Genomic DNA, 10898 nt, shown 5'->3' on the forward strand with positions numbered 1-10898 from the left:
ATGAACCTCTGAGGGACCAGAAACTCTAAATATACAGGGGTAAAAGCAGGCAGAGGAAGCAGGACCCCATGAGTATTGCTGACTGATCACCATGATGGGTGCTTTGATCTTCTCAAATACTTTTGTAGATTGTGTCATAATTACCTTTTACATCAATGGCCTTCCCACTCAGTCCATCCACACAGACAGTTCCTCAAGCACAGAAATTGGATTTTCTTCATCTTTATTTTCTTCATCTTTTTTCTTCCTGGGTTTCTAATACCAGATACCGTAGGTCCTTGACTTAGGAACGACCTCCATTCGGGAGAATGTTCATAAGTCTGATTCGTTCATAGTCTGACAAAGTGAGTCTTATATAGTACACTTGTGAATCTTACACAGTACACCCGTGAAAGTTCACAACATGAATGTTTCTAAGTTGGGGACTTACTGTATATGGTTTGTGTTCAAAATAAGGAAAGAGAAGGAGAAGGTATGTGGAAATTTCATAACCTCACAAATCAAATGGACTAAACACTTGCTTTTAAAACTGATCTTCATAGTTTATTGTGCATAAAGCTTCTGAAGGGAGGCCTGGGACATTTCACGTGATCAAATTAAGAGATCTAATCTCTGCCTTGCTTTCTGTTAGCTATGTGATTAGGACCATTAATGACCAATGTCCAGTAAAAGTAGTCAAACTGCTTAGTCATGCTGTGGGTGACAGGTCACCATGATACCATACACGTAGCCTTTATTTCTGTACATGTCAACTGTATCTCCATATAGTAGAAATCCTGCCCCTCTCTTCTTTCTAGGGAAATAGATAAACAGACATAGGGGGAACGTTTAAAAGGCCTTAAAGTGAAGGTTTAGAGTGACATCAATTGCTTTGTCTCAGGATCCAAATGTTTTAATACCCTTTGTTTGTTTTTATGTTACAGACCTCACATTCCAGTCAGCAAATTAGTGGTTTCAGAATCCTACGACACTTATATCAGTAGAAGTTTCCAAGTAACAAAAGAGATAATAGGTGAATGTAAAAGTAAAGGTAGGTGATACTGGGGTTTTTTTTTCCTTTTCTTTAGGTGCTATTATTTTGGACTGCATATTTAAATATGTAGTCATTTCTTCATCATGGTTAATAGCCTATTCAAGGTATTTGAACTTGTTTTGACACTTGCTTAATAGGGAAGAAATATATTTCCAAACTATCTCCTAGATATTTCACATTAAATTTATAACATCTCTGAGTACCTAAAGCACTAGGTATTCCAGGGGAAGACACTAGACTTAGTTACTGTACTAAATAATGTAGATTCTGCATTGTAGCTAGTCCTCTTGAACCTTATGGAGATCCCCTATTACAATTTCTAGAAGTGGTGTAGAATAACACTGTTTGCCTATAATTGATACAAGAGCATGGATTCCACACGCAAACTTCTCCACACAAATACACCTACTGCTCCTGTTGCCACCAACCAAGAGGAATGCTGCATAAGGCTCAAGTCTGTTTCCTATTGTGGTTGCTCAAAATTGAGCTCAAATACTTAGTGATGTGTAGGACTAATTTCAGTGTCAATTTTAGGTTATTATGTCTATGTGGATAGAGCAGAGACTGGAAGTATGTACATGAAAATGTTACCAGTGGGCAGCAGTGGACAGATGGCTCCCACCCCCGGTCATCAACCCAAGCTGCTCATTGCCGTGAAGACACTCAGCAGGGGCTCTCAGCCAGGTTTCCAGTAATCACCATTTTGCAGTGGCAACATTTAAGCCTGTAGTAGAAGGGCTGGCACAGGGAACCCTTTGGACATGGGACAGTTCTGCATCTCAATTGAACTGCCTAGAACTGTGCACTCACACACAAATTCAGTCTTGTAAGCCTAGAAGATATTTGAATAAGATGTATAGATTATACCAGTGTCCATTTCCTGGTTTTCATAGTGTACTGTAGTTACAAAAGATGTGCCCACTGGGGGAGGCTGGGTAAAAGGACATGAAATCTCTTTGGTGTGTATATGTATATATGTGTAACCCCCTGTGAATCTATACAATTATTTTTTCTTCTTTCTTTTTCCTTTTGCAATTTTTTTTTCAGTGCTAGGGATCGAACCCAGGGCATTATGCATGCTAGGCAAGCATGCTACCACTGAGCTACATTCTCTGTCCCTTTTTAAAAATGTTTTAATTGACACATACTAATTGCACATGCTAATGGAGCACAGTGTGATATTTCAGCATCTATACAGTGGTAATGCTCCAATCAGGATAATTAGCTTTTCCCTTTCCTTAAACATTTCTCATTTCTTTGTGTTGAGTATAATTATTTTAAGGTAAAATCTTTGTTTTAAATAGGCTGCCTTAATGATAAGGAAGAACTTTTATAGTATTGCTTGGACAACGTGTCTTCTTTCTGAGGATGCTTGTCCCAGAACACATAGCTTTCAGTATAGTATTTACAAAGTTTACACTTGCCTTTCTAGAAACAATCTTCCCATTCTTTGCTTCCATCTCCAGGAAATAATATTCTGATTGTGGCCCATGCATCTTCCCTCGAAGCATGTACCTGCCAGCTTCAGGGCCTATCACCTCAGAACTCCAAGGACTTTGTGCAAATGGTCCGCAAGGTAATTCATTCTCTCACTTAGGGGGCCCATGATGCCTGGTAGTTTAATAACAGTTCAGTGACTGGCCAATAAATAATTTCTTTGAAACATGCATTTACACTGAGCTAAGAGGATTCATTTTCACTTAACCAAGATGTATTGAGTGGTACTCTGTATAAGGCACTTTATTAGGCCTTGCATAAAAGGAAAAGATGTGTTAGTGCTAGTTCCAGCTTGTAAGAGCTAAAATTTAGGAAGCAGCTTAGAATTAGAAGCAATGAGGTACCTTGGAGTAGAGGAACAGAGGTGAGCTCAAAACATGGCCAAAAGCTTAGCTAGAGGAGAGGTCTTAACAGGTAAGCCAGGCAGGGGAGGCAAGGAATTACAGTGATCCTCATCCCAGTGAAAGGCAAATCTAGGAACAAGGCAGCAAGACAGAACCCTAGGGGGAGGCCCCCACTTTTTTGGGGGTGCCTGTGGAAGAGATTTTCTGGTCAGCCACCTCCTACACTACCCCTCAGGCAAGGCTGCTACTTCCTTTCTCTACCACCAGAGTACCCTGTTCAAACTCTTTTCTCCTTTCTAAAAAGCTCACTTATGCATCTGTCCTCCCCCGGTAATCTGTAAACTGCTGGAGGACAGGGATTTTTATCTTGTTTATGGATGTCTCTTTGGACACGTAACAGGAAAGTAAGTTTTGAAATTGTCAAGTTAGCAAGAACACAGCTTCTACTTTGAATGTCACAGATACTGATGTGCCATGCACTTCCAGAAAAAGGATAAAGCAAAGGTGAAACAGTTTATTTAAAAAATTGAATAATCTTCCCCATTGTGCCCAGGTGTCATTTCAGAAATATCTGAGGTGCCTTTTGAACCTGACATGCAATTGGGGATTAACTCCAGGCTCCTTAGCATTACAACGGACCTCTTTTATCTGAGGTTCTGCTTACTGAGGTTTCAGTTACCCTCTGCCAACCAAGACCCCAAAATACAGGACCTACTCTATAGTAAGATATTTTGACAGAGAAAGGGAGAGACCACATTCACATAATTTTCACTAGAATTTTCATATTTTCTTATTTATTATTGTTGTCTCTTCTCTGCCTGATTTATAAATTAAACTTTATCATAGATACGTATATATAGAAAAAAAGTGTATATATAGGGCTCAGTGCTGTCTGAAGTTTCGAGTGGGCAACTAGTACATATAATTTTGTTCTCTTTTTTCCCACCCTACTAAGCAGCAATCTATAAACAACTACGTTTAAGGGGGTATTCACTTTTTTTTTTTTTTTTGGTACCGGGGATCGAACTTAGGTCCTTGCCCTTGCGCAGCAGGCAGCAAAACCACTGAGCTAAATCCCCTGCCCCGGTAAGGGGGTATTCACTTTTAATAGATCCTTCTGATAAATCCTCTTCCAGTACAAATACTCTTTTCTCCAGTTTATCAATTCTATCCATTTCACATTATTTATTGGCTTTTGAAGGAATGCATTTCTGCAAAGCCCTTATTAATTCCTGTTATCCTCTGAACCCCCCTGAACATCCTTGTGTGTGTGGGGGGGGAGTGAAGGGATTAATACTGTGTCTGTTTTCCCTTTGCTCACTGCTCTTGCTTCAGATCCCATACCTGGGCTTTTGTTCCTGTGAAGAATTAGGAGAAACTGGAATATGGCAGCTGACAGACCCACCCATCCTTCCCCTTACCCATGGACCCACTGGAGGCTTCAACTGGAGAGAAACCCTGCTGCAAGAGTAAGCCTTCAAGGGCTGAGGAGAAAAGGTCTTTTAGAGAAGAATCTCTCGGCTGTTCCGTAACAGTGGAACCCTGCACCGCATTCCAAGTGGACAGCTCAAATTTCACGTACTGCCTTTCATGCTTAAGGTTCTGGTGACGAGACTGCATAAATGAGCAAAAGGCATGATTCTGGGGGAGAAAAATACATACTCTTGGGACTCTTGCCTGGCTAACAAAGCTTTGGAGAATTGTCTTCCTGAACCTGCAACAGCTGCAGCAGAGGACCATCCTCACCCTGATTCAGGCTGTGCATGGCTAAGGAGCTTCCCTCCTCCCCACTGGAGCTGCCACCACTCTCGGGAGAAATGCAGGAAAAAGGAGTGTGTCTGGAATGCAGTCTGGGGATGGGACATTCTGTTGAACTCCATTTTCAAGTTAGGCAAAGCCAAGCTGAGAAATCCTGCTAAGGTTCTTAGAAAACATGCCCCACAGAGAGTTGTCCTTAGGTTACACATGAAATTCTACTCCTAGTCGACTCCATACATTAGCGTCACTGGCTCCAAACACTTGCTTAAGGGGTCTAACAGTTGCCCTGGTACTTCCTAATTTGGGGGGGGGGGGGGCGGGGGCTTCCTGCTTCTGTCTCTGAAATGGGGAGAGGAAGCACTTCTGCTCTCCAAAGCACTTTCAGATCCTCAAGAGGACGATGAGATAAATGTGAGATATAGTCAATGATAGGTGCGGAGAACTTGAAAATTATAAAGTATATTGGAATTACCTGTGTTGCAGCCTAATGAGCCACAGCACTTCTAAGTCACCAAGAATTTCTTGTCTTTGCTCCTAGACTCTGACAGTGTTAACTAGTTAAGGAGGTTGACGTTTTGAAAGGATGTATGTTCAGGACATTATTTGAATCAGCAGGAAGCTCATTCTGTGCAATGTGGACATCTTGACAAACCATACCAGGGCCAGGTTGCAGTGCCCTCCCAGTACATGCCAACCAAACAGAATGTCCAGAGATGCACCAGTTGTACCAGGGATGTGTAATGAAGTCAGGGAACTAATTTAGCTGATGACAGTCATGACTGCACTGCTACTTGTGCTGTCCTCTTTCTGTTTGTCTTTCTATGATAATTTAAAAGCTATAAGAGGTAGGGCTACTTGAGGAAAGCTAGAGAGCCACATCCTGTGGTTTCTCATTACAACTACTTCCTGTATTTAGAGGAAGTTTATTTAAAAGAAAAATAAATGACAATCAAACCAAAACATCAGTTATCAATGTCTGTTAATTGTGTGAGTAGCTGACTGTTAGAGCCAGACAGTGGTCTGGTGTGATATAGTTCACTGTGTAGAATGTGTGTGCAAAGTAAAATCCCAACTATTTAAAGGGAATATTAGTGTTAGACAAATCTATATATGCTGTAGCAACATTGAATAAGTTTAAAAACCCAGACGTATAAGACATAATGGTTTATAAAAACAGACCTATACTTGTGTTTGAAATTGAAATTTGATGACTGCTAGAAAAAGGGGGAAGTGAAAGGTGGTTGGCTATATATGTTAGTCAGCAAAAGGATTATGGTTGTATTTTTTAAAGCAAAAGGATTATGGTTGTATTACCTAGAGAAATAAGTTATAAAATTTCCATTTTAAGAAACAAATAGTGGCAAGTTCTCCTAGCATTGGACAAATTGCTCCAGCTTCTGGCCATAGAAATAATTCTGTGCTGACATGTTTATATGTTTTAACTTAAAATATCTGGGAGGGAAATATTCTCACTAAAGTTCTTAAAACTCACATTTCAGCTAACTTAATGAACTTCATGTCCCTGCTACTCATTCTTCTGGTATTTGTAATGAAGTGGATCCACTGCCTAATCATATCTATAATGTTTATAGACTCACCACAAATTCTCATGGGCTTTGAGTGCTCAGAATAATGCTTGAACGCTTCATGTCAGATTTCCTTGAAACCGTAGGAGTGTGTTCTGGACAGTGTCTGTACTTTTATAAAATACAGTTCAGAATATGTTACCCTCTCCACTTCTCTTCAGGTTGTCCTGCCTGTCCTGATGATCAGCTGGACTTACTGGGCTTCATTCCATCGTCCTCAGTGCAGTATCAGTACAGCCTTAGGCAACTGTCTACCTGAGCCTAAGGAAGAATGGATCTGAAACAATTTTCTGGATAATTTAGGTGGAGAACCCTGAGTACAAGAAAAATTTTATTCCTCTGCTGTAATTAACTAGCTTGCTTATCAAAATGGCTGACATCTGAATTCACATTAAAATCTCATTTCATACTTACCTACTTAAAAAATTAAAATTGGACTCCAACTGAGAAATTCTTTAGAAATCATGTTGAACCCATGTGTAATAAAAGAGAAAATTATATTGCCCAATTTCAAATTCATACAAAAATTCTAGGTTGACATTACAACCTGAAGTTGAGGCTGGTTCTTTGTGATCTGAGGCTGATGGTGATTAAAACCTATGACATGTGAAGGAAGGACAGAAAAGAAGAGAAGGAAGGAATTGTTAGAAAAGAATCAAATGATTTCTTGTACAAAGGGCTGTTTTTAACTTAGAAAGCCATCTGAAATAAAGTAGTGGAAATGAAATTAGCTAAAGGACTTAATCTGGGATTGCAAATCTCAAAGGTTGCTGCTTCTAAAAGTATGCCACTTCAGTGAGCTGAGGACCCAGTGTTGTTCACAGGTGGGACTTTGCTTTCTGTGATTTTAAAATGCCACATCAATTCCTTGTGGACCAGAATAATTGGCACATTTAATGCTGGGCTGAGGGATTCATTTTCCCAGGCTGTTTCCCATCACCGCCTGGGCACCAGGAGCCTCCCTGATAGTTCAGATGACAGCATTTCCCACTACATTTAGATTGAAAGAATCTGAAGAGCTGATTAAATGGCCATCTGATGGCTGAAAGAGGAGGGTATTTTTCACTCTGTAGGGAAAGGCTTGGAGGAGTTTCTACTTTTTATTTTAATTATATTTTAACCAAAGAATTATTTTAAAGTATTCTTATATTTGAAAGATGATTTTGCAAAAAATATTTTTAAAATGCCTTCTGGAATATCAGTTTGATAAATGGTTGTTAATCATTTTCTTGTCGGTAGTGTTTGAGACACATATAGACTGTCCTCATGTTGTGTGTAGCATTGCCATAGATGTTTCTTTTCCACTCAACTCACTGTATTCGTATTAAAATGAAGTTTCTTATTTCAATTACCTAGTGTCTTTGAGAACTAATTGAACAGCAGCAAGAAGAGAAGTTCCTATCTCGTTGCCTTTGTAGAAAGGCTTCCCTGTGCAGTAACCTAGGCACTCCCCATGCCAGTGTTTAAATCTGAAAGCGGTGATGAATCGCTCTTTTGAATTTACTCTAAGTCATGCATGTGTTGGAATACAGATGAACCTCTGTTTAATTTTCACAGGCTTCAGCACAGTCAACTGTACCAAATCGGCACGAAGTTAAATGATGAGGTTTCGGGTGATTTGCATTTAAATTAGAATCCAAGCACACATGTGAGAAGGCAAAGGCGCTGGTCTGAGGAGGCCCCCTTATGGGAGGGATGAGACTAGTGGAGGAGGGTGGGAAAAGAGCGATTTAACAGCAATTTAGGTGAATGTTGACTTTACAAAGGTGATGGGAATATTTTGTTAGGTGATGGCAGATGCTTTTCATTTTTCAAACATAGGATTAAAATTGGATTTGCTTCTCTTTACTACTTCAACTATTGAATTTTCCTAGGAAAGTGACTAGCTGTAATGACAATTTAAGGGAAGAGGGGAAAAGATTGCTTCTAATGCAAGAGGAAATAAGTTGATTTTTAAATACGTGTAATATTAGGTTTGGTGTACAGTATGTAGGCTTACAATTATAGCGATGAGTAGTCAAACTTAATATACAATCAATTCTTACAAATATTTTACCCAGTATTACTTAGCTGCCACAACTCACACAAAAATCGGAATTTTGCAGCTGTTCAGCTATTCATGGACTCTGTACAGGACACATATGTATAATGAAAAATGTGTAGTTGTTCTTTTGTTGATTGCCAGTTAGACAGGAATACTATCCCAAAGCTTTTTGGTTATGCAAAGACCATTCTGCAAAAACCTGCTATTTGGGGAAGGGAAATTGGTTTCTCATTTATAAGACTATTGTATCATTTTTTCTATGTGATACAGGTGTATTTATTTGAAAAATAGTTTGTAATTACAAGAAAGAAAACCACGCCTATCTGTATTGCCAGATTCCTTGTATATTCCTTGTGGCGTTTGTGCTTTCCAGCTGGGAGTGGCCCCCTCCTGATACAGCTGGCACCATTGTAACCAGTCTGTTCCATTCCAGGCACATCACCATTGAAATGGCTCATAGATGATTTAATAAAGAGAAACTGCATCCTCAGTTAATCCAGAGCAATCACATATTAAATTCTGAGTGGTGTCTTTTGCTATCATGCTCCCAGAAGTCACTGTGGTCATTATGATTTTGGGAATGTCCATTAAAAGTGTGATTCTTCTCTCAGTGGGCCTGAGGGACACTTGCTGCTAACTCTCGGAAGGTAGAGGACGCAGGGCAGCTGTGTGGGTCTCTGTTCACTCTGGTCATCCAGACCAGAGGGGTGGCTAACAAAGCAGGCTCTAAAACGCTTCCACTTTTTCCCATGTGCAAACCGCTGGGAACACAAAGTAACTTTTCTTCTGTAACCAGCACTGGAAAACGCAACTTTTTAAAGTTATTTTTGTTTGTTTGTTTGTTTGTTTTTCCTTTATTGACAAATGGCTTCTCTAAACTTCTGCAGGCCCAGGCCATAAACTGCCACCCCCGCCTCTCCTCAGCCCAGTTGAACCAATAGAATGTGCAGATGGCGGCACCCCCGAGGTCCCTTTTGCTTTCATTTCCACAGCAGGGAAGGGAGGAAAGGTCTGGGTTCAGGAAGGGTTGAAACAAGCCTCATCATGTCTGTCTTATTCTATTTCCTTGGTCACTGTTCTTGCTGTCACAGACGCTACCACACCTATGCACGAGGAGGCGATGGCTGTTTGGGTGATGAGACCCCTCCATCTTCTGGGAGCTACCTTTGAATAAGTCCTTTTTCCTTTTTAACAGAATAAATGGCCTCCTTTGATTTGATCAGTGAGCACATGGACCTACGTGGCCAGTAACACTTGCACCAATCCTAGGTTCATGGCTGAGGTGCCTATAACAAATAACAAGAAAAAAAATACACATTTAAGTTTTCCATGACATGGGAAACTTCCTAAGGAAATAAAGATCTGAATAAACAGTTAAGCCTTTTTGGTGGAGGAGGTGGGGGACAGGGTCATGCTAAGTTTCCCAGACTGGCCTCAAACTTGGAATCTTCCTGCCTCACCCTCCTTAGTGCATGCCAGGATGACAGGCAGGCATCACCATGCACAGGCTAAGCCTGAATATTTTTATACTAAGTTTGATGAAGAGTAGGTAGCCACGGAGAAATAGAAAATGAAGAAGATGATCTAAAATGGGAATACGGCCAGGGATATAGCTCAGTAGCACAGCACCTGCCTGGCAAGTTCGAAGCCCTGAGTTTGATTCCTGATAGCCAAAAAATAAATAAATAAAAATAAAATGGGAATAAACCAGGGAAACAGGCCTGTTTGGATTCCACTCACTGTTCCTCTATTTTCAAGGGTGCTCCTCTTGTCCAGGTGCAGGGAGGGCTCTTCTCACACACAACTGCTTCAGGGAGAAGAGTACGGTTTGGCAGAGTCAGGGTGACCTTCTAGCTTCTATTTTCTCAAATCCCTTCAGCTTAAAATACTCAACATACATCTGGGCATGGTGATGTACACCTGTAATCCCAGCACTCGGGAAGTCTGAGGTAGAAGAACTGCAAGTTGGAGCCCAGCCTTGGCACCTTAGCAAGTCAACAAGACCCTGTCTCACAGAACAACAACAACAAAGGGCTAGCTCGAAGTGAAGGTCCTGGGATCAATCCCAAGTACCACAGTCAGTCAGTCAATCAATCAATCAGTTGGAAAAGGGCTGGGGATGCAGCTCATTGTAAAAGCCCTGGGTTCAATCTCCAGTAGCACCAAATTTTTTTTTCAATATGCCAAGGCACCATATTTTGGGGTAGGATGTCCAGAGCACCATGGGAGTCTTCATTCCTCATCAATACATACCTCAAAGAAGTGCACTAGATCTGCTCCACAAAGCAAGAATTTGGGGAAGAGGGGGCAAATCCACCTCAAACTCTATTCTACATTACTACAACCATAGAATGCATTTTCAAAGTAATTAGATGTTAGGCTAATAAGACTTAAAAATAGGCCTTGAATGCAAATTTGTGCCCAGGATGTGAATACAGATTTTCATTGACACAACCATCCACTCCCCTGGCAGGGCTGGCTTCCTGAGGATACGTAACAGCTAATGCTGGAATCTGACAAAAGGCCAGGCTATGTTTAGCCTTCTGGCTGGTTCTCAGCTGCTCTCTGCTTGACAGATTCCCAAACTCATTTTGGCCTTTTGTGATGTATGCAAAGGCTGCCTGCACATCCAGAGA

The 10898-nt window shown here is 40.7% G+C and overlaps 1 protein-coding gene across 6 annotated transcripts in view; it reads left to right on the forward strand.

The window, feature by feature from the left end:
• Ubash3b (ubiquitin associated and SH3 domain containing B) overlaps nucleotides 1-8757 on the forward strand; it is a 158196-nt gene extending 149439 nt beyond the window's left edge. For 4 of the 6 annotated variants that reach the window (XM_004870909.3, XM_087212573.1, XM_087212572.1 and 1 more), the window contains 3 exons: nucleotides 924-1030; nucleotides 2500-2609; nucleotides 4210-8757. In XM_004870909.3, coding sequence (XP_004870966.1) covers nucleotides 924-1030; nucleotides 2500-2609; nucleotides 4210-4347 — 355 coding nt within the window. In that variant the 3' untranslated portion in view covers nucleotides 4348-8757. The remainder of the gene's footprint in view (nucleotides 1-923; nucleotides 1031-2499; nucleotides 2610-4209) is intronic. The other 2 variants (XM_087212574.1, XM_021249040.2) reach the window with 1 other exon arrangement.
• Nucleotides 8758-10898: the final 2141 nt, after the last annotated feature.

This window comes from Heterocephalus glaber, unplaced genomic scaffold (assembly GCF_053883595.1).
Source record: "Heterocephalus glaber isolate CG9 unplaced genomic scaffold, H.glaber_assembly_v1.0 deba00001431, whole genome shotgun sequence".
Lineage (NCBI taxonomy): Eukaryota > Metazoa > Chordata > Mammalia > Rodentia > Bathyergidae > Heterocephalus > Heterocephalus glaber.